At 43.1% G+C, this 20788-nt stretch overlaps 2 protein-coding genes across 2 annotated transcripts; both read left to right on the forward strand.

The window, feature by feature from the left end:
• The first annotated feature begins 136 nt into the window (after positions 1-136).
• On the forward strand, positions 137-10652 carry brat1 (BRCA1-associated ATM activator 1). The gene is made up of 12 exons (XM_085409458.1): positions 137-543; positions 1224-1372; positions 1468-1615; positions 4395-4851; positions 5184-5291; positions 5427-5518; positions 5605-5708; positions 6072-6258; positions 6630-6703; positions 7393-7477; positions 7566-7852; positions 8786-10652. Exons 1-12 carry the CDS (start codon positions 417-419, stop codon positions 9704-9706), a joined length of 2739 nt encoding a protein of 912 aa, XP_085265584.1. The 5' UTR covers positions 137-416; the 3' UTR covers positions 9707-10652.
• Positions 10653-10856: 204 nt separating this feature from the next.
• On the forward strand, positions 10857-20777 carry LOC146667778 (GRB2-related adapter protein-like). Its single transcript, XM_085409462.1, has 5 exons — positions 10857-11362; positions 11447-11544; positions 11830-11949; positions 19015-19324; positions 19434-20777. Exons 1-5 carry the CDS (start codon positions 11285-11287, stop codon positions 19611-19613), a joined length of 786 nt encoding a protein of 261 aa, XP_085265588.1. The 5' UTR covers positions 10857-11284; the 3' UTR covers positions 19614-20777.
• Positions 20778-20788: the final 11 nt, after the last annotated feature.

Below are 20788 nucleotides of genomic sequence, written 5' to 3' on the forward strand. Positions count from 1 at the left end.
CGCGACACCGGAACCTCCTCAAAGGCGCGTGGAAAGGCTGCGCAGAAGCAGTAAAGCTGTAAAGCATAGGGACCGGAAGTACAACAGCTACTGGTGGTAATTTTCCCCCCACAGTGATGTTTAGAGATCAGCGAAGAGCGCAGGGGCGTGAGACCCGCCCAGAAGCACGGAAAAGGAAACGACACACCGGTAGATCCGAAACTGTTTCCCGCGAGACGTTCGTTTAGTAAAGTACAAAAACCAACGACTTTGTGTGTTTAAAGTAGCTGCTTCAGTTTGGTCTGTACTGCACAATTTAGCTAGAGGTCACATTTACATTGACATGAGTGGTTAGAGAATGTGTAGACGTTATATAACTCCTAGTTGTAAAGACCTAAGCTAGCAACTGCGGTTATTAACACGCACACCTTAGCACCATGGACAGAGAGTGTGTGTCACTGCTGCCCCGGGTCTGTGAGGTGCTGGCGGCCTCAGGGAGCTCGCTGCCCGATGACACCATTCTGGAGAAACTGCTGGACTGGTTCACAGCGCTCACCGAGGCTGGTTAGTAGTACTGACCCTAACAGGATAGTGTCTTCATTCTTCCTCCTCTCCCACTATCTTTCTAATAGGAGGATCGATTCAAAAATTATATTATTAAAAGTATCGATACCATCTAATCGATACTTTATTTCTTTTCTTTAAGTTCAGTATGTAACCCTCTACCCTGGGTTGAATAACAGATATTTTGAAAATGAAACAAACATGCGATGACTGTCTTTTTTGTGTTGACTGTCACTTCTGCTTCATTTATGGCTTATAGCATATTTAAACGACACAAGCTGAGACAGAGACAAGCACATTTACATTCCAGTTCTTCGAAAAAACAGCTTTAAAATACATGAAAAGCTGAAAGGTGTGTTTTAAAGAGCCCTCATTTTCCAGAGAACTGATCTAAACTTAATACCATGCAGCGAATCACTGTATTTGTAGGTGATTATTACTCAGATTATATCACCGATATTTGCAGATAACATTTACACTTTGTAAAAGATCCCAAAACTCAAAGATACTTATGATATATATATATATATGTTATATTGCATTAATAAAGATAAATTAAAATTTAAAATGTTCCTTTTTCATGTCTTTTATACCTTTATCATTTCTCTTTATGGTGCACATAAAAAAGTGATCCTGTGTAAATCTGTATCATTGTTTTTCTTTTCTTTCACTCTTTGAAGGGGAGTCTCTGCTGGAGGCCTGTCCGTGTCTGCTTGAGTTCATATCTGCTGTGATTCATGACACGGCTTCAGCCCCAGGTGTCCTCTCCTTCACTCTCAGACTCATCGGCTTATTGGCTGCTGCTGAGGATGACTTCATAGTTCTTAAGGTAGAGCTTCTGACGCCTGTTGCATTTAGTAAACTGTTACAAAATATTCCAGTACTTATCTGCTCTATTATTGTGCCTCCCTCTCTCTCTTGCAGGAGTCCTTAGTACTGGATCTTGTCTTTAGCTGTCAGCACTGGCAGGAGTTAGGGCTCTGGGAGGATCCCTGCATACGGATTGGCTGGATCCAGGGCTTAAGGACCACACTGCAGCATCCAAATGGTCTTAGCTTCTTTAGACAAGCAGGTGAGTTTTGTGCATCGATTCATGAGAGGGGGATCATTAGTGTTAAGGATAATATGCTATTTCTGTTCATCCTTTCATTTGTTTGCTCTTGCATATCAAATTCAGGGTCACTGGGGGCTGGATCTTTCCCAGCTGCCATAGGGTGAGAGGCACTGTGCTATAGGTATTATATTGTTGTAATTCTGACGCATCCTCAGTGGCGTGTCTAGAAAATTTTTGTTGGGGGGGCCAGGTAGGGGCACAGATTTGGAGAAGGGTGGCAGATATAATTGGCAGATATTGTTAAAAACAATTCTACCAACCATTAACCATAATTCAATAACCCTGTAAACCTAATAACCGAATGCGCTTTTAACTCTTATTAGAATGAGATTTTAACCACTACGGTGGAAAGTTTTTAGATACTGCGTTGATAAAGTAGAAGAGATACAATCAGTCAGTGTTTACTCAGTATTCAAGGACAGCAATATTTGCATAGTATTTTTACTGACATATAGTGCACATATGTTTTGGGCAAAAACATTTTTGAATATTAAAATACGAACATTTTTAACATACAATTGGCAAATTAGCCAATGCCAATGCAAAACCAATGCCTGTTAAAAAAAAGAAGATAATCTTCTCACAAACTGGTGTTTGATTTTGAAACAGGAAAAAAGTGGGGAAACAAATGAAAAGACTAACATTTGAATAAAACCTGAAAGCAAGTAAATACTTTCTATGCTGCCTTATGGTAAACTTTGGTAATATTGATGTATAAATAATAATAATGGATTGGATTTATATAGCGCTTTTCAAGGCACCCAAAGCGCTTTACAATGCCACTATTCATTCACTCACTGGTGGAGGTAAGCTACGGTTGTAGCCACAGCTGCCCTGGGACAGACTGACAGAAGCGAGGCTGCCATGTCGCGCCATCGGCCCCTCTGGCCAACACCAGTAGGGTAAAGTGTCTTGCCCAAGGACACAACGACCAGGACAGAGAGCTCGGGGATCGAACTGGCGACCTTCCGGTTACAGATACGTTACCCAACCCCCTGAGCCACGGTCGCCCTTTAAAATAAAGATATACACTGGTTGATGATGAAATACAGTCAGCTGGCATGGTGACACTGCCAGTATTAACCTGCAGGGCTGGACTGGGACAAAAAATTGGGCATTTTGACTAGAGACCGGCCCACCAGGTATTAAAGCCATAAAGACTTTGAATGAAAACAAACGCTGTTGTGACAGTGATGTACAGTCTTTTTGGTATATGTATGATTTCTATGCATTTTACGTCAGATAAAAACTTTGTTCGCAAGATTCAGATAATTATTTAATAAAAGCTAGATATTTGAATTGAGAATAAAAAAGAAAAGTATTTCTTTGTGCCCCCCTCTCCCTGTTAATGCCCTACCTGGCCCCCTGGCAACACTTTGCTAGACCCGCCCCTGCACAGTTACCAGCTGTCAGCTACGTAAAAAAGGATCCTGGTGTTATTTGTCTCTCAGAAACAGTTCATAACTTCCCTTCAACTCACTCATGTCACCTAAAAGGTAAACCTGTTTCTCCATCACAGCTCTGATGATTCAGTAAGGACATCTCCTGGTTTCATCTTCATGTTTCCCTCTCACCACATATCCAAACCGACATCATGACCAGCAGCTTTACAGCTGTGGCTCCAGCAAACATCAGCTGATATTAAAAATTAATATTAAATAAATTCTAACAACAGCTGATCAAGCTTAAACGTGCTGCTGTTGTTTAGCGCGACATCCGCTGGTTTCCTGTTTCTGGCGCAAAGTGGGCGATAAACAAACAAGAGAGCCGATCAGCTGATCATTGATCAGTTTCACGATTGAAGTAGCAATAGAAGAGGCAGCTGTAAAGACAGAATAACTCCAGCTGTGTGTCTTTTTTCCATTATAGCTAAAGTTCGGGACAAACTGCGTCTCTTCTCAGCTCAATACGAAACGTGTAATATTTTCTCTGAATGAGGGCCCATTCCATTTTTTAAGGAGCTGTTGGCAACTCTACTAACTAACCTTATGAATAAAATAAAGTTCACTATCAGTAACATCATAGCAACCGAACAGCTGTATAGAAACTCGTCATTCTAGCTCACGCAGTACGAGGTATTGTAACTGACTGTAAAAAGTCAGCTTAACAAAAATAAACTGCACCTAAACTTGGTTTATATCTGACCCAGATAGACTGCAGGTCATAACTTCTTACCTGAAGTTCAGTTCACCTGACACTCGGACCGGCGGCCACCTCGGGTCTCTCCTCCTGCCTCACCTTCCCTCATCCACCTGCTGGCCTCTGTGGAAGCTCCGCCATAGCCACCACCAAACAACTGAGTTATTTTTACACATCGGCCAGCATCTGGCCAATCCACCACTTTCATTGTTCATGCCGTTACAAAAAAAAACAAGTCATCAGCCCACCATGCAAATGTCCGATGGCTATGTTAACTTGTTAATCTTTCGCGGAAAATTTTTTTTTTTGTTTTCTGCGGTGCCGTCTTTTGTGCTTGGCTCTTCTACCTTTGCTAACATGATGCTCATAGTGCAGAAGCCGGTGCTGCATTCACTTACCCTCGGATATCTGAGCTTCACTGTGAAACCATAATCGTACATTTGATATTTCATTAAATTTTATTGTTTTAGCTTCGGGGTGGCACCTGGGGTGGCCAGTCTGGTTGGGGGGGGTGGCCTGTGCCCCCCCAGGCGACCCTGCTGGACACGCCACTGCGCATCCTCATATATATGTATTATCTTTGTTTGGGTTTTTTTAGATTTCATTGAGCCGCTTCTGCAACTCCAGACAGACACAAGCCTATTTGTTGCCTCAGCTGCCAATCAAATGCTCGCCCACGTCCTGCTGTTCTGTCAGCCTGTCTCATCTATAGGATGTAATGGCACCAATAAGAAGGAAGATGAGCAGAACACAAGCGTGTCCAAGGCAGTTGTAGAAAACCCAGCCGAGCCCATGGAAATAAACCAAGATTGCACCGCTGTTGTCGATGCAATCTCAGAGTACCTCAAGAGGGCGCTGGGGGTTCCCAAGGGAAGCGCACAGCTTCATCAGTGTCAGCAGACCCTCCGATTGCTGGCTCTGCTCCTGGGCCAGACCAAGCCTCCTCTGCATGACAAGCTGCTGCAGACAGTCACAGCTTCTCTGGAGGAAATGGTGGCAGCAGACTGTAGTGAACTCACACTGCCTCTGATGGATGTCATTCTAGCTGCATGCAGGTAAACCCCTCATAAAACACACTAGAGTGTAGCTTTATAGAGTTGTCTGTCCTTTTTTGTCTCTACTAGAGATTATTTAGATTTTAAGTAGTGACTTTAAGAGGATGGTGAGGACAGTGGAGCTTCCTGGCTGAATATGCAAATCTGCTAATAGATATAGCATCAATGGCTTTGTTCTGTTGATCTATGCAATACAACAGGACAGTGTAATGGTCAGCCATCATTCACAGCATTTACTTAGTGGTTGTTTTTAAGTATACATTAGTGACTGTGCTGCTGTTCAGCCTCTTTCTGGTTTAGTTTATAGACTCTTGCTGTGCTTGCTCCTACAGCCGCGTCCCAGACCAGCGCATCACCCGTCTTTTAACTTTCATGTTGAACGTCAGGAAACCTGCTGACCTCGTCCATGCTGCAGCTGCTTTTCTCCGCGGCAGCCATCAGTAAGCACAGCTTGTTCAGCCAACACAAACTCTGTACACAAAAGTCTGTAGAGGTTGGGTTTTCTGTTTCTTGTCTGCAAACTTTTCTTCTTCTTCTTCTTCTTCTTCTTCTTCTTCTTCTGGTTTTATGTGCAGTGACCGTGTCCACACAGCTCAGTCTGTGAGATTACTGCTGCTACCCCTCGACATCATATCTGGCCAGAACCGACTAGGCACAAACACTGCAGGTGACCCACAAAGACGTACACTCTTGAGAAAAATCTGTGTTATCTTGCATTTATGTTATGGAGTAACATGAGATCTGGGCCTATAGGAGACATGCATCGGTTTGCCATGACTGAGCAGCTGAAAAGCAAAACCTCCTGCATCTCCATGATCAGTGTGTGTCTAACAAACACACCTCAGATTGCACACATGGTGAGTGTAAGGACAGGAGAGAGTGGCGAAGTAAATATTGGATCTTTTTCGGTTAACACTATCATTTTTAATTCCTCTGTAATAAAGCAGGCTTTTTAGGTTATTTATTTGTAATTACAATGTAATTATATTTACATACGCACAATTAAAGGCAGGCACACTAGAATAAGGGGATAACAGGTATAATAATAATTCTTTCCTGTACTGTACACTTAAGTAGATGCATGTAAACATAATTACATTGTAATTTCTGATACAATCTGAATGATAGAAGTAACACGCCCTTAGTCGCAGGCCATGTTATAAGGTGTTAGCTTTGTTTCTAACGCATGGAAAGGCTTATAATCTGCCTCTCTCCCTCAGGATCCTGACTGCCTCCCCTGCGCTCCGGATTTAATCGTGTCTGGAATTCTGTCGCTACTGAGGATCTGCAGCGGCGACTCGTCCTCCTCGTCCGCTGGCTGTAGTGAAGTTTTCAGGAATGTCATTGGCAGTGGGAAAGTTCAGAAATGTGCTCTAGAGGCTCTGACAGCTGTCAGTAACAGCCCAGGTGAAGCTGTCATTAGAGTTAGAATCCATATTACATGAATGGAACTAAAAGGGAATACTGAAAACAACCATTCTCTTTATGGAGGATATAAAGACCTTTAGTGCATATATTAAGATAAGATAAGATAAGACTTTATTGATCCCACAACGGGGAAATTTTTGCATCACCTCAGCTCAAGTACAGATATATGAAGGAAATACAAAAATACAATTGAGTACAATCAATGAAAAAAAGTAAGAAAAGTAAAGTGATGAGTTTTTAAAAATTCTGTAAGATACTTCTACAAAACAAAAGTAGTATATGGCATATGTGGGAAAAACAAATGTTAAAGGAACACGCTGAGTTAATTTACGTGTCTGTTTGTGTTTCAGGAGCAAATGGCAAGCTGACTGACGTGCTCACACTTCTGATACAGTATCTGGACGATCCTGATTCTGATCCCACTGTAAGTTTGTGCGTGTTTTTGTTCACAGATGCAAGATGATCACAACTATCAGAGATTTGTACAGCTGCTTTGATTCACACCTAAACTGGCTGTAGGTGTGAATTAAAACGTGAGTCTGTTTCACTGTGTTTGCTCTAATATGGATGCACCCTGGCTCTCATCCCATTACACTGGGTTGGGTCAATATCCTGACCTGTGGAAGATCTATCTTAGAGTTTCATTTCTAGTTCGTTGTAAAGGTGATGGATGTGGTTAAAGTTGGAGTTAGTCAAGTTTTTCCATAGCGCACAAAGCCAGGAATATCTCTCCCCAGACTGTGGTCGTAACACACTGTTGTCTGAGAGTATCACTGTACGTTGAAGGACTGTCACTTCTTTCATTATTTGGAACTAAGAGTCCCAAACCATCCAGCAGATGGCGTCAGTAACCTGAGTATCTCAACCTGTTTTTACACAGGTCAAAGTTAAATTTCTTTTGCTCACTTTCAAGCATCAAAAATCTTCTTTACACAATTTTCTGTAATTGTCATAGAGTCATGTAAAAAGCACAAGTTTCTGCTTTTTATTTTTGAATGGACAAGAACTAATGAGATAGAGAAAGGTTCAAGATTTTAAAAGGCAGGTTGAGGGGAACAAAAATGTTTTTTGGACTGAACATCGTGATAAGATGAATGCGTCTTTGTTTTTCAGGTGCTACATAAGTCCTACCAAGCCTTGGTAAAGTGGATGAGTGTTTGCACAGACGTCTCCTTTATAACAGACCAGCTCAGACACGGTAAATCACAGCGTTAGCATCTTCCCTGTAGCTCATAAAGCCTGTGCAATAGATCTGCACAACAAATCACATTGTTTGTGTCTGTTAGATCTCGTCCAGGTGGTGAAGAAGCGTGCGTGTGACATGCGCTGGGAGGTAAGAGACTCAACGATGGAGTTTCTAGGGCACCTGGGAGCGATGCGTGTCTGCCGGGCGCCAGCTGAGCAGGCGTGCGATGCCTCTGAGGCCCTGCTGGGTGGCTGCTGCTGTACCACTCCTCTCCTCAGGGAGGCTCTGCAGGATCCAGAGAGTTATGTAAGAGCCAGCGCGATCAAAGCACTGGCACAGACAGTGATGCACAGCTGGCAGGAGGGGGCAGCACCCACACAGGAGCAGGTGAGAAGAAGTAAAGGCAAACCTGTCGAAATAGGACCGAGGAATGTGTACATGAACGTGCATGCATGACAGGAGGATAAAGACACATGTGAATACTCAAAAACAGTAAATATTAGAATCTTAACACCGATATTATATATGTAGCATGTATTTTTATAACAAACTGGTTTATTTCACCTGCTTTGGTGCAAATAAAAGTGACAACATGTGCACTGAAGAGGCAACAAGAAGATCACACAGTGTGGCCAGCACAGTGTCCTCCAGCAGGCTTTATCACCAAGCTGTCAGAAGAAGACTCCATGAGGGTGGCACAAGTACCCAGCATCCTTCAGTGGAGCCTGTGGTCACAGATTGGCACAGACATTAGTAAGAAAACACCTGAACTGGCAGGTTCACCAGTGGTGCCCCGTTGTTTTCACAGATGATCTTGCATCAGCAATAATTATATAATTTTTGCCGTGGTCTATCCAGACTCTTTCACAGCTGCCACATGTGCTCTGTGTGAACCTGCCGTTGTTTGAGTCAACTGTTCAGCTGGAAGGAGGTATTTTTGTAGCAAAGGCAATAACACGCTGTGTTTAGTAGAAGTAAAAGGCTTATTCTGAGAGGGCAACAGAGCAGAGATGCAGTAGGATTTGGCGTTTATTGTTGTGCCTCAAGACACTGCGACATTAGATGAGCTGGGCGTCGAACTGTGGACATTCCTAATAGTAGACAGCCTGAGCTGAAAACGCCTCCAGCTTCTGTTCAAAGCATCAATTGCATTAGGGAAGAATTTTTCCACTTTTTGTTTTGTTCTGTGGAATAACAGCAACACTCAAGATAGAGATAGTGGGGCTCAGAACAGATATCAGATTTAAATGATAATAGTTCATCTGTAGTTTGATTTGAACTTGCCCGGTTTTGCTAACTCGATGTCCCGTCTATCTCCAGACTGAAATCGTGACCCGGCTGCTTGAGATTCTCTCCCAGGACACAGAAGGGTTTGCCAGGAGGGCTGTTGTAAAGTTCTTCATCGCCTGGTTCTCTTCACATACGTCACACACGCCCCCGTCGTCGCCTGCCTCCCCCTCCTGCTCTCTCCTCATGCAGTCTGTACGCTCCGTCCTCTCACGAGGCTGTGCCGATCTGGACTGGGAGGTCAAAGTTCACACGCTGGAGCTGGCGGAGTTGCTGCTGGACAAAGCCTTTTTGGGGCACGGGAGTTACACGAAGGGCTCGGACGCACGTCCGGCCCAACCACACGCATACGCTGTGATGCCTGACCGAGCCTACACACTTCACACACACGGAGACACGCGCGCACAGGACGCGGAGTCAGATTTAGTCGACGTGTTGAAGAGTCTGGTTGAGCAGGGAGTCATCTCTGCATTGCTGAGCGGTCTGGTCGACTGCGATAGGCCTGTAGCTTTAAAGGCCTGTAGACTGCTGATAACACTCAGAGTGACAGTTTGTCCGGCATCGCAAGGGGACCCAGATGTATCTGATGCCACGGCAACAGTTGCCAGAGTGTCCTGTGAGCTGCCCAGAGCAGGTTGGGCACAAGAGATCAGAAAGATACTGGGTGTAAGGACTGAGGCTAATGCTGAGAGAGATTTAAATGCACTCAATGCCACCAGCTTTGAAGACCACAGCGAGGAAGGAGCGAGCGCTGTGAGTCATTGCGAGCGCGTAAGCGTGTGTGAAGCGTTGGGCTCTCTGGGTTTGGACGACAAGCTGGAGATCCTCAGTAGAAGCAGTGACCACGTGCATAACTCGCCCCTCTCACTACTGCAGGACATACTAACTGCGAGCACCTCTCACACTCATTCAAACACACAACCAGGGCAAGAGGTCATAGTGGACTGCTACTAACGCACACACGAATAAATCAAGTTACATTTCTCTTCATGTTGTTGCAATATTCAAATTCGTTGAATCCAAGAGGAGCACGCTAATTGTGGTTTTTTATTTGTTTGCTTGTTTACTTCTTTCACCTGGGTAATTGTAATGCAGCAGTTGAGTTGTAATCAAAAAGTTTTGTGACTCCACTCCACTGATTTAAATGTGCCCACTGTCACCTGCACCTTTACACCACTCACAGTGCCGCTGCTATGCATCGCTCCCAGCTTGAATGTACAGGATCAATCCTGGATCTCAGCTATGACTCAGACTCAGTGTAGTCTAAAGCCCCAAAGGTGGCGCTGTGGGTAAGACCAGGAGAGTGGTTGTTGAGCTGACCTACTTCTGAATTTGTCCCGGGGGATCACCCCCTCAGTGCCAAGTTCTCCCGTAGCACCCTGAAGCGTCAAAGGGAGAACGTTCACTCCAAATTACACACAGCTCAATGAAAAAGCAGATTTGGCTCCCTGCGACTTTGTCCTCTCTTCCGCAACAAAATTCAAGTTGAAGGCTCGCAGTGGAGGAGATCCAGCCCTCAGGAGGAGAGAAGCATAAAGGCACAGTGTCAGCATTTTTACACCTGTACTTACAAACCTTTTGATCATATTTCATGTAATTAATTAAAAGAAAAGACCCAACATCCTATAAGGACCCCAGCCACATTTAAAACATATAGCTATAGCAATGTGTCGCAGTAAATTGTCAGCATTTGTTTGCTGTTCGTGCACCATTTTAAATGAGAATATGAGCTAAATATAGACAATCCCAGAGTTGATGTGAAGCAAAAGAGTTGCCAAACACTTTCTTTGCATTGTCCAACCTGCCACTGAATGATGTCACAGTGGCCACTCACATAAGTGGGATCTAAAAGCTCAACTGAAGTTTATTCACATCAAAATCCTCTAAATAAATGCAAATTTTGTAAAAAAAAAGCGTGTTATTTTATTGCTTTTTTTTATCAGTCACTAAGGGAATCTGTGAAGGCGTCCTCCGCTGCATCCTCTGACTGCGTAGATGTTATTTTGTTGTGCTTAAACGCACACAGGCAATCTTTAGGCTCAGGTTTCAAAACACGCATTTCCCTGTCAAAAGCGCGAGTAACCAAATCCGCTGGAGCCACTTTGTTACCTCCTGTCCTGATCTTTTAGCATTGCAGTCTACTTCAGGTCCTTTTCCATTGCTTCAAAGTGTGAGCCTCCCACTGTCGCTAGTTTCCCTGGTGGACATGCTTTAATAAAGCCCCAGAGTTTAAAGTGTGTAGGCAGAGAAGCTGGGAATGGAAAAAGGCGGTCGCCATCTCCACGTGTTCACGCTCTAACTCTGTCACATGTATGCAGAAAGGGACGCAGAAAAACTCTGCTCATTAACTTAAGAGCAGAATATCAGCCACTACGCACACACACACACACACACACACACACACACACACACACACACACACACAGTGATTATGTCATCACCCCGTGCTGTCCTCTACTCAGCTGTAGTATCTCTCCATTCATGAAGTGAAACTGTTGCCGAGGCTCCTCCGCTGCACTCTTTCTGTCTGGGATGGAGGCTGTGGCTCTTTTCTCTTTTGCAGCGTCAGAAGCAGACGAGATCAGTTTTCACAAAGGTGATATCATCAAGGTAAGTAGGTCTTTTAATGCGTTGAGAAATGTTTTGTTTTGTATGTCGACGCAGAGTAATTGTGCGTGTGCATGTGTGTTATAGGTGACAGAAATGGAGGAGGATTCTTGCTGGGTGACAGCAGAGATCCAGGGGAAGCGTGGCTACGTGCCCGGGAACTACATTTCCCTCCTTCCACACCCGTAAAAAGAACTATTTTGTCCACTTGTGCTGCATGAGTAACTCTTATCAGGCTTCAGTGTGTAGTCAGACTGTTTTCTTGTGATTGGATTGTATCATTTTAAGGAGTTTTAGAGGCCTAAAGATAAAAAAGCAACAATTTAGGATGTCATCATTTGTGCTTTATTCCTTTTGTGAGCTAATGGGGGAAACACTGCCTTACATAACTGATTTGAATACTGCTTTAATTGTCTTTTAAATGCCAAGAGAAGTGTGTGAGAAGTGTGTGCTGTTGTGTGCTCTGGTAGGTGGTTTGCAGGACCGGTGTCAAGACTTGAGGCTGAACAGCGTCTGCGTTGGCAGGACACTGGAGTGTTCCTGGTGAGGGAGAGTGAATCAGCTCCGGGAGAGTTTTCCCTCTCTGTTAGGTCAGTGAATGCACCACAAACACACACAAAAACAAGAACGTCAGCTTCAGTCGGGATGAAAGAATGTGCTTAAATCTGTCCATGTGCTTAAATCTGTCCATGTGCTTAAATCTGTCCATTTCCATGTTCATTTCTCATGGGCTCACTCTGCTGTCCTGCTTAAATAACCCATTCATCCACCGGTTATATCAAACTCCATCTTTATGATCAACGACTGTTCAAAGCTGGGGCTGAACTCAAACCACACATGCTGCGTGAAACACACACACTCCCCCACGCACACATCCTTGCAGCGTGTCCCTGCGGTATTAAGTGTGCTGTTGGATGTTTGTTTTCCATCCCACTGACTAAATGAGCACATTAAAGCGTCCACGTGTCTCTGAGCGTGTGTCAGGGTCGGCACATAGGAGAGCCAGACTATTTAAATTGCTTTATGAGAACCGGTTGAACTAAAAATATCACAGCAGCACAGACAGAGCACAGAGAGGAGGAGGAGGGGGCGGTGCAATCTGGGTCACCAAAGTGACGTGGGACACATTTAATCACTAAGGGTAAATTGAATGTGTTCAATAATCGGCCCATTGCGTAACAACAGACAGTCTTTAATTAAACACAGGTACATTATGTAATGGACACATGCCACAGACGGGCACGTACACAATGTGCTCATGTTAACATTTTAAGGCGTAACATCTGTCTACCTGCGAGGTTTACGAGAGATGAGAGGTGTACAGAAACAAAACAATGTGATGCTAAAGTCGATCAGCAGAGGGCGATAAAGATTCACGAAGAATGGCTGTGTAGTCTGTGCCCAGTCTTGTTTTTATTATCATGGAAAACACATTACAATACATTCCAGGACAAACCAGGAGTTTTACAACATGGGCCACATACGCTCAGTTTCATCTTAAGTGGGTTGGAGCGGTAAAGCTAACGCACAGTAACTCATTTAAAAGATTTTCAATGTAAAGAAGGTAAACTACAGTTTGATTGCCAGAGATGTCTTCAGAAACAATACTTCTGCTTTTTATCATTACAAAGAAATACTGCTGTAGTAAATTTAAAAAAAAACTGTCAGCAGGGTCATTGGGCTCAGACTGTAAAGGAAATAAAGAAATGAAGGACTTCGTTTATTTGCTGTGACAGAAATCATCTGTGAATTGAGTGTAGCATTATTCATTTGTAAAAAGAAACTTATTTTGTAAACAGGGATTATGAAGGGATTTTTCCTGTTTTTAAACTGAATATTAACAATAAAAAAAGGAAATTTCCTTGCAGTTAATGGTTTATCTGTTACTGGTGGATAACAGCCCATTGGTTGTGTCTTTGACAGTAAAGAAGCTAAAACAAACAAAAATACTAGGGGTGCAACGATATTCGTATCGATATTGAACCGTTCGATACAGTGCTTTCGGTTCGGTACGCATATGTATCGAACAATACAAAATTTGTAATTTATTTTATCAACTTTCCTTCTGACGATGCTGTCTGTGTTGAGCGCTCAGTGAATCTGCGTTCGACTACTCCGCCTAGGCTGCACTGTCGAGCGCAGATCCACTGAGTGCTCCACACAGACAGCATAGTCAGAAGGAAGAGCGCAGGGCACCTCCCCCACCCTCATTCAGATCTGGCGTTTGGAATTATTTTGGTTTTCATGTGACGTATGACCCTGAAGGTAAGCGAGTCATGGACTAAAGTAAAACAGTATGTTGGATGTGCCATGCAATGCTCAATTACATGGGTGGGAACTAGTGTGTTAGCGCAGTTAGCTCGTTAACGTGTTGGCCGTCTAGCCCCATGCACGGAGCAATCGGCGGTAGCTCGTTAACGGAGATTTGCCGTGTTGTGGTGTTAAGGTCATTTCAACGAGATTAACCTGAAAGCACTAGTGGGAACACAACGAATATGACTGCACATTTACACCGACATCATCCTAGTGCAAAGACAAAAACAACAAGCATGCTACTAACTTTAGCCGAGTCATTTAGACAGCTGTTAGCACATGATTCTCCTTATGCTGCTGAGAATATAGCCCAGAAGAAGCGGATAGTATAGCTTTTATTTTGGAAAGAGACATTTCTCTGTAATAAACTCTCTTTTCCAAAGATGAGTGATTCCTCAATCAGATACAGGGCTTGCAATATCGCTAGCCTGACATCCTGGGGCTAGCGATTTTTTCAGTCGGGCTACCCTGCCCGTCGGGCTATTGTAGGAAAAATATATGTCAATGCTTTTGCATTCTTTCAGAAATGTAGCTGGGTAATTATGTCATTGGCATCGGTGAGCCACTGTCAATATGTGACATATTGAAATCGCGTTTGAATTTGCGCTTGTTTTTTTGCTCTCACTTTGCAATCGTGCGAACTGTGTATAGAGAGCGACAGCACTGATCTGTGAGTGATGATAATTTGCGCACCAATTCCTCTGACATCGTCTTATTAATCGTTAGCTTACTATGCAAACATGACAAGTGAAATCTCCCGCAGCAAGCTTAAACATGTGAGAGGTTGATCGCGCAGAGAATCGCTGAGCTTATGTGAGTGCGTGTGTAAAAGCAGCAGGATATATATTTTAGTTCTGCTGAGCCAAATAAGAGAGGTCAGGGTGAAGAAGTGACAGCCAAAGAAAAGCTTACCACAAAACGGAAAAGTTATGACAAATCAGACTATAAGGCAAAAAGAAAGTGCAGCTTTATGGTTTCATGGACAAAAGAATTTCTGTGGCTGCAATATGACGAGCTAAATAACCAGGGCTGCACATAAGTGGTCCGCAGGTGCGCATTCGCTGTCAAAATAAAAAACACGCACAAGGGTTAGGGTTAAATTTAAAAACTGTACTTTTGAGTTAAAATATATATTTATAATTTTAATAAATGACAAATTAAAAATGCATGAACATTTTTTTTGTATCGAAAAAATATCGAACCGTGACACCAAAGTATCGAACCGAACCGAACCGTGAATTTTGTGTATCGTTGCACCCCTAAAAAATACAGTTGAACGTTCAGAATTTATTAACTTTGAAATGTCCACATTTTCCAAAACTTTTGCCGCATGTTTGACACCCCTGACCTCTGACCCTTACAGAACTGTCTGTAGGCTTGTTATCATTCTGTAACACGCGCTGAGTGAGAGTTCGGATTCCCAGCAGATGGAGCTGTTAACGGGGAAATCCGTTATCTGCACTGCTGAGACACATGTTAAAAACATTTCAGCTTGGGCGCGTTTCTCATAAACACTATTCATAAATATGATAATAATATTTGGGAGTGGGACAGCGGTGTGGTGGTTAGCACCATTTCCTCACAGCAGGCAGATCCTGGGTTTAACTCTAGTCCAAGGCCTTCTGTGTGGATTTTGCATGCTCAGTGTCTGAGTGGGTTCTCTGCAGGTGTGGCTTCCTCCCACAGTCGTCGGGTTAATCGGTGATTCTAAATCAGCTGTATGTGTGAATGGTTGCCTGTCTCAATATGTGTTAGCAACCTGTCCAGGCCGTACCCTTCCTCTCGCCCCACGAACGCTGGGATAGGCTCCAGCCACGACTGCGACCCTGAATTGGCTAAGTGGAAGAGAATGGACGGTCCCATCGTGTTTTGTACCAGGATCTTGGTACTGTACTATCCATGTACAAAAGTGCCATAATCAATATTATATAAATCACACCTGTGCCTATCCTGCAACATCATGTCAAAATGGGCCTCTTGCTCCTGTCAGTGAAAAACTCCTCATAGCAAAAACTTTTGAAACTATTTGTTGTTGTTGGTTAAACAGTTCCAGGAACATCTCATAAAACTAAAAATAATAGATTACCTTTTTTTTCATTTCGCAAAACATTTTGCTGAAAGGTCCCTAAATTTATCAGTTATGCCTGTGTAAGATCATCACAACAGTAAATCCATTGTTTCCATTGCATAGTCTCGGCCTAATTAAGACTTAGTTATCTGCATGTGTGTGTGTGTGTCTGTGTGTGTTCCTGTCTAGCTATCTTTGTGAGGACCCAAAGCTGCATTCTACTATACTTGTGAGAACCAACAGTCACTTGTGAGGACACACAACCCGGTCCTCACAAATGTGAAGACATTTAAAGGCATTTTTGAGGCTCAAAATGTGGTTTTAGTGTCAGGGTTACAGTTAGGTTATGGTTAGGTTTAGGGTAAGGGTTAGGCATTCATTTTTAATGGTTAGGGTTAGGGGCCAGAGAAAGCATTATGTCAATGAAGGTCCTCACTAAGATAGCTGATAGGCATTGTGTGTGTGTGTGTTGGCGGGGGGCGGGTCTGACATCTAAGTTACACACAACAGAAATGCAGTAGTATATGTAGTATAAGGTGCATGGTTGAAACTGAAAAGATATCTCAGTCTGTCAATGATTACACATCTAAAACGTCACAAAGGCAGTTACTCCCCACAAAACAGATAACACAACAAAAGAGATTATGTGAAGTGAGAGTGTGTTGGTCAAAGCTACAGTTCAAATGTAATAAGGTTTCATAGTGGAGATGGAAATGTGTTCCCTAAATAAAGTGCTTACCCTTCTTTGTAATTCGTGAAGTCGACCTGAGAAAACACAGTGTGTTTCCCAGCAAGAGAGAGAAGGAGGGTTGAAATATGTATTATATTTTTTTTCATTATATATTAATGTTCAGCTGCAAAAATAATTTTACACAAGTCTTTGTTGTTTGATTAATCCATCTTTTCCTTTAACAATTTCTGTTGTTAATACTAAACTAAGAATAGAACAGGACATATTAGGAAAAAACAGCCAAACAGCACAGACCAAAGAAAAATAGAAAGAGAGGGAGAGGTTGGTTAAGATATCAGGACAGGTAGATACTGGGAAAGGTGAATGACTATGACGTGTAGTGTGTGACAAGAGGTGCTGCATGTGTGTACGCCAGTTTTCTTAAACAGAGTTCGAGAGAAAGAGAAAGCGGGAAGAAAGAAAGAAATTTAAGTTAATGAGCAACAGTCATGATAAGAAGCATCAGGAATATTAATCATCTTTCTCCTCATGTTCATCATCATCGTGATCATCATCACTACCGCTTTCAACACAAACTCATCATCATCTTTATTGTCATTTATGTGGAGATTTATAAGTGTAAAGGTCATATGTTTATATATGGTAGGAATTATGCTGAGCCATGTTTTTAATCGAGGGTTTCCTGGGTTTGAAAGTTGCCATGGTTGTAGAGCTGGGCGATATGAGATTTTTTCATATCACGATATGTTTTTTTCATTTCAGGCGATAACGATATCTATCACGATATAAGCCAAATAACTATATTTGTAAGATTTAAATGTGCCGTTGCTCACAAGTAAAATGTGAAATAATCAGCAGCTTGTTTTTATTTAAATATTTATTTCCCATAATAAGTTCAACAGGGTAGATGTACTTAAGGAACATGAGACTTTTTCAGATAAATAAAGGCAAATATTGCAAACTACACAAAAGGCAGCCGCTAAAGCGTTTAAGTTTCAAAACAGAACAAACGAAACAGACTAAATTGTCAATTCCACTTAGAAACAAAATATTAATTCTAAAAATAAATCTTAGTTTGTTTTACAGAAGAACAGACAAAACTGACTAACTTTTGTCAATATCAAATAAACTGAGAACTAAAAGGAAATTCTCAATCTCTCCTTGTTGTATAGCTGAGCTTTTCAAACAGTTTTAACAGTTACTTTAGTCTGACAAAAGCCGAATGACAAATTAGCGCTTCCAGTCAGAGACTGAGGCTACGTCCACACGTACACGGGTATTTTTGAAAACAGAGATTTTCCGTTTTCGTTTTAAAAAATAATCCCGTCCACACATAAAGGCAGAAATGAAGGAAAACGCTGCTATGAACATGCCAAAGCAGCAGGTGGCGCTAGATTCCTAACCGTGCAGAAATGTTGGCCAATCAGAAGTCTAGAAGCCTCGGTGGGAAAAAGTAAACAAAGCTGGGGCACAGAAGCAGAACCGAGTCGTGTGTGTGGAGGGACAGTAACTGTGTATATGTAAGCATTTAAACACTGCAGAGAGTAGAATTAACAGTAACAGTATTGTAGAAATTCATTTCACCGAAACAATAACGTGGCGCACAGTGTGACGCATGCACCAGTTTATTGTATTTCCAGACTTGCTTTCGGCACAATTTACAGTGCACGCTACTCTGTTTTTTTGTCAGACTTGAAATAGCCGAAATACCTTCACACTACGGAACTTCTTTGGCTCTTCCGTTCGACAATCTCTCCGGCATTGGAACCATCATCTGTTTTCTCTTCGGTCACGCTCGGTTGATTTTTCTAGTCGGCACACTCATTTCCTCCATTACGCGCTGGCTCCATTACCCGCTGGCTGCTTCCCAAACAAACACACGTGCGGCTTGGCACTTGTGCTGTACGTATCAAGTCACGCGACGTGACGCTGCGGCTGTGATTGGTTCGGCTCTGCGCTACTTAATTTGGATTGGCTGACCTTTTTTTTTTTTTTTTTTTTTAAGAGGACAAGAGCGGCGAGGTCTATCGCGATAGCTTAATTTCTCTATCGAGTAAAAGTTATATCGCGATACATATCGTTATCGTTCTATCGCCCAGCTCTACATGGTTGCATTGCTGTGCTGTTTGAATCACAGTTGAAGTTTAACCCAGTGCATGACGTCCATCAGAACTCTTATTGGGCAGTCAGCAGGCAATAGATCCGAGTGTTGTGCGTCTTTTAAGTCGAGATAAAAGTACCCCAGTGACTGTGATGGGACACGTTATAAAACAAATACAAATAATAACATTTGAAAAATAATTGTTTTTGACTAAATTATGGGGTCTATGTTTGAATCTTCCTGATGAAATAGTGAAATAGTGTTAATAACAGCTTGCCTAGTCATTTCATGGCCTCACCTTTCACGGTTGCTCTTTGCAGGTTAATGTGGCTGCTCACACAAAGACATTTGAAAATGATGGAGTGTGATTTTAGTTGGTGGTGTGACTGAGGGAGTTCCCGAACAAAGAATGAGGACGCACATGCTTGTCTTCCTTCTCATCAGCTCTCTCGTTTTCCATGTTCACCACTCTTATCTTGCAGCTATGGCGACAGGGTGGAGCATTTCCGCGTCCTGGAGGGCGGCGGTCAGTACTGCATCTGGGAGGAGTCGTTCTGTTCCCTCAACCAGTTGGTGGATTTCTACAGAACTCACAGCATTGCTGTGGAGAAGGTGGTCTGCCTCAAAGATCCTCCCTCATCCCCTCAGCTGTTGTCGCACTTGGCGCGTAACCCCTATCCTAACCCTTACAAAAGCACCTCTCAGGAGTCCATCCCCTCGGGCCGTCTCTACTCTAACCCCTCTCACCCGGAGGGAAATACATCATCGCGTCTGCTGAAACCAGTTGTGGAGGTATGACACACCACCTCGACGCGTCTCTGTTTCTCATAAACGACTCGTGCTTCTGTTAAACACGCACCTGTCTGTCTGACTTCCCCGTTTTGGCTCCGTCTTTGTGCAGAAGCCTCGGCTGGCTCACGCCCTCTGCGACTACACCCCCCCTCACACCGCCCACCTCCACTTCCTGCGCGGTGACATCATCGACCTGCTGGACTGCTCGAGCTCCTTGAGCTGGAGGGGTCGCTGCCGAGGCCGGGTGGGGGTCTTTCCACCGGAATACGTGCAGCCGCTGTACCACTGACGCCATATCAGGACTGGGGCTGCGTTGCTGACACTTATCGGTCAGCCTGCAGTGACTCACCTTTCTTATCCAGTGACCAATCGCTGAAACGATTAGTCAAATGAGACTGACTGAGCAGATTTCATTACTGATTAAAGACCTATTTCCTGTCATCTTTTCACTATGACCTTTAAATGATAGGTCCTGTCTCTACGATAGCGACTTGTCAATCTCAAGGTTTGCCCGCCCTAAATCATATCGCCTATTTTACTACAAATGGGACCATCATTTATCAAATGAACACCACGCTGTAGACAGCAAGATCTGAAAACGGCAACTGAGACCATGAACCAGTTCAGATCCTGAGGTCATACATCCATGAGCACTGCAGTCATTTTCTCATACAGGCCTGCTGCCCGGCAATGCTGCTGACCATTAGAAAGAATCCAGGTTTAATTCACCTCACCGGCGGCTTCATTTTTCACACCCCAAGGCTGTTTCAATCTTTTATATACAGTCTGTGGTTGAATACAGTTGGATAGGAAGAGATGTCACACACACACTTACACAAAATCACAACAAAAACACACCCTTACGCTCCGGATTACCCTTTGACTGTTAAACTCTACCTAATACCTGCGAGTGTAAGTGGATTCACGTCTATTTAGTTATAAAGAAATGAACCAACGGCCTTTTGTAGGCAGGCTGGAGGACTTCAGTGCAAAATCAGTGTAGCACTTTTCAGGTTTTTGTTGCTTTTTTAAAAAAATAATGTATGCCATTTTAAGTAATAAAGACAAATAGCAAACAATGCTTCTGGTTCCCTCTTCACAGATCTGAGGATTTGCCACTTTCTGTGTCTGACACCATTATCCTTATTTCCTAAATAACTCTGGAAGTTATTTATATAGCAAAGCTTGGCTGTGCTTCATATTTGTGGGGTAATTTTACAGACTTATCAGTAAAACTAATAACAACTTACAGATAATTTCATCATAAGCCAAATTGTGCCGTTTAATCTGAGTCATTCTGAACGGCTTATACTGAAAATATGAAGTGAAATTTAACTCCATGTTTGCTTTGTATAGCCATCTTATCTTTGCTTGTACCCCCCACCACCACCACCACCACCACCCACCACACCAGTGCTTATTGTACATAAACTACACAGAAGCCGAATAAAGAGTCTGGACACA

The sequence above is a fragment of the Rhamphochromis longiceps genome, linkage group LG6 (genome assembly GCF_057381845.1).
Source record: "Rhamphochromis longiceps isolate RC_006_pf linkage group LG6, R_longiceps_female_GT1.1, whole genome shotgun sequence".
Taxonomy (NCBI): Eukaryota; Metazoa; Chordata; class Actinopteri; order Cichliformes; family Cichlidae; genus Rhamphochromis; species Rhamphochromis longiceps.

Bases quoted from the DNA above. Each gene is read 5' to 3' on its own strand.
- brat1 (XM_085409458.1), top strand. From the start codon at position 417: ATGGACAGAGAGTGTGTGTCACTGCTGCCCCGGGTCTGTGAGGTGCTG. The intron at 1,373-1,467 runs GTAGAGCTTCTG...TCTCTCTTGCAG, and splicing joins ATGACTTCATAGTTCTTAAG to GAGTCCTTAGTACTGGATCT. The intron at 5,709-6,071 runs GTGAGTGTAAGG...TCTCTCCCTCAG, and splicing joins CACCTCAGATTGCACACATG to GATCCTGACTGCCTCCCCTG.
- LOC146667778 (XM_085409462.1), top strand. From the start codon at position 11,285: ATGGAGGCTGTGGCTCTTTTCTCTTTTGCAGCGTCAGAAGCAGACGAG. The intron at 11,545-11,829 runs GTAAAAAGAACT...GTGCTCTGGTAG, and splicing joins ATTTCCCTCCTTCCACACCC to GTGGTTTGCAGGACCGGTGT. The intron at 11,950-19,014 runs GTCAGTGAATGC...CTTATCTTGCAG, and splicing joins GAGTTTTCCCTCTCTGTTAG to CTATGGCGACAGGGTGGAGC.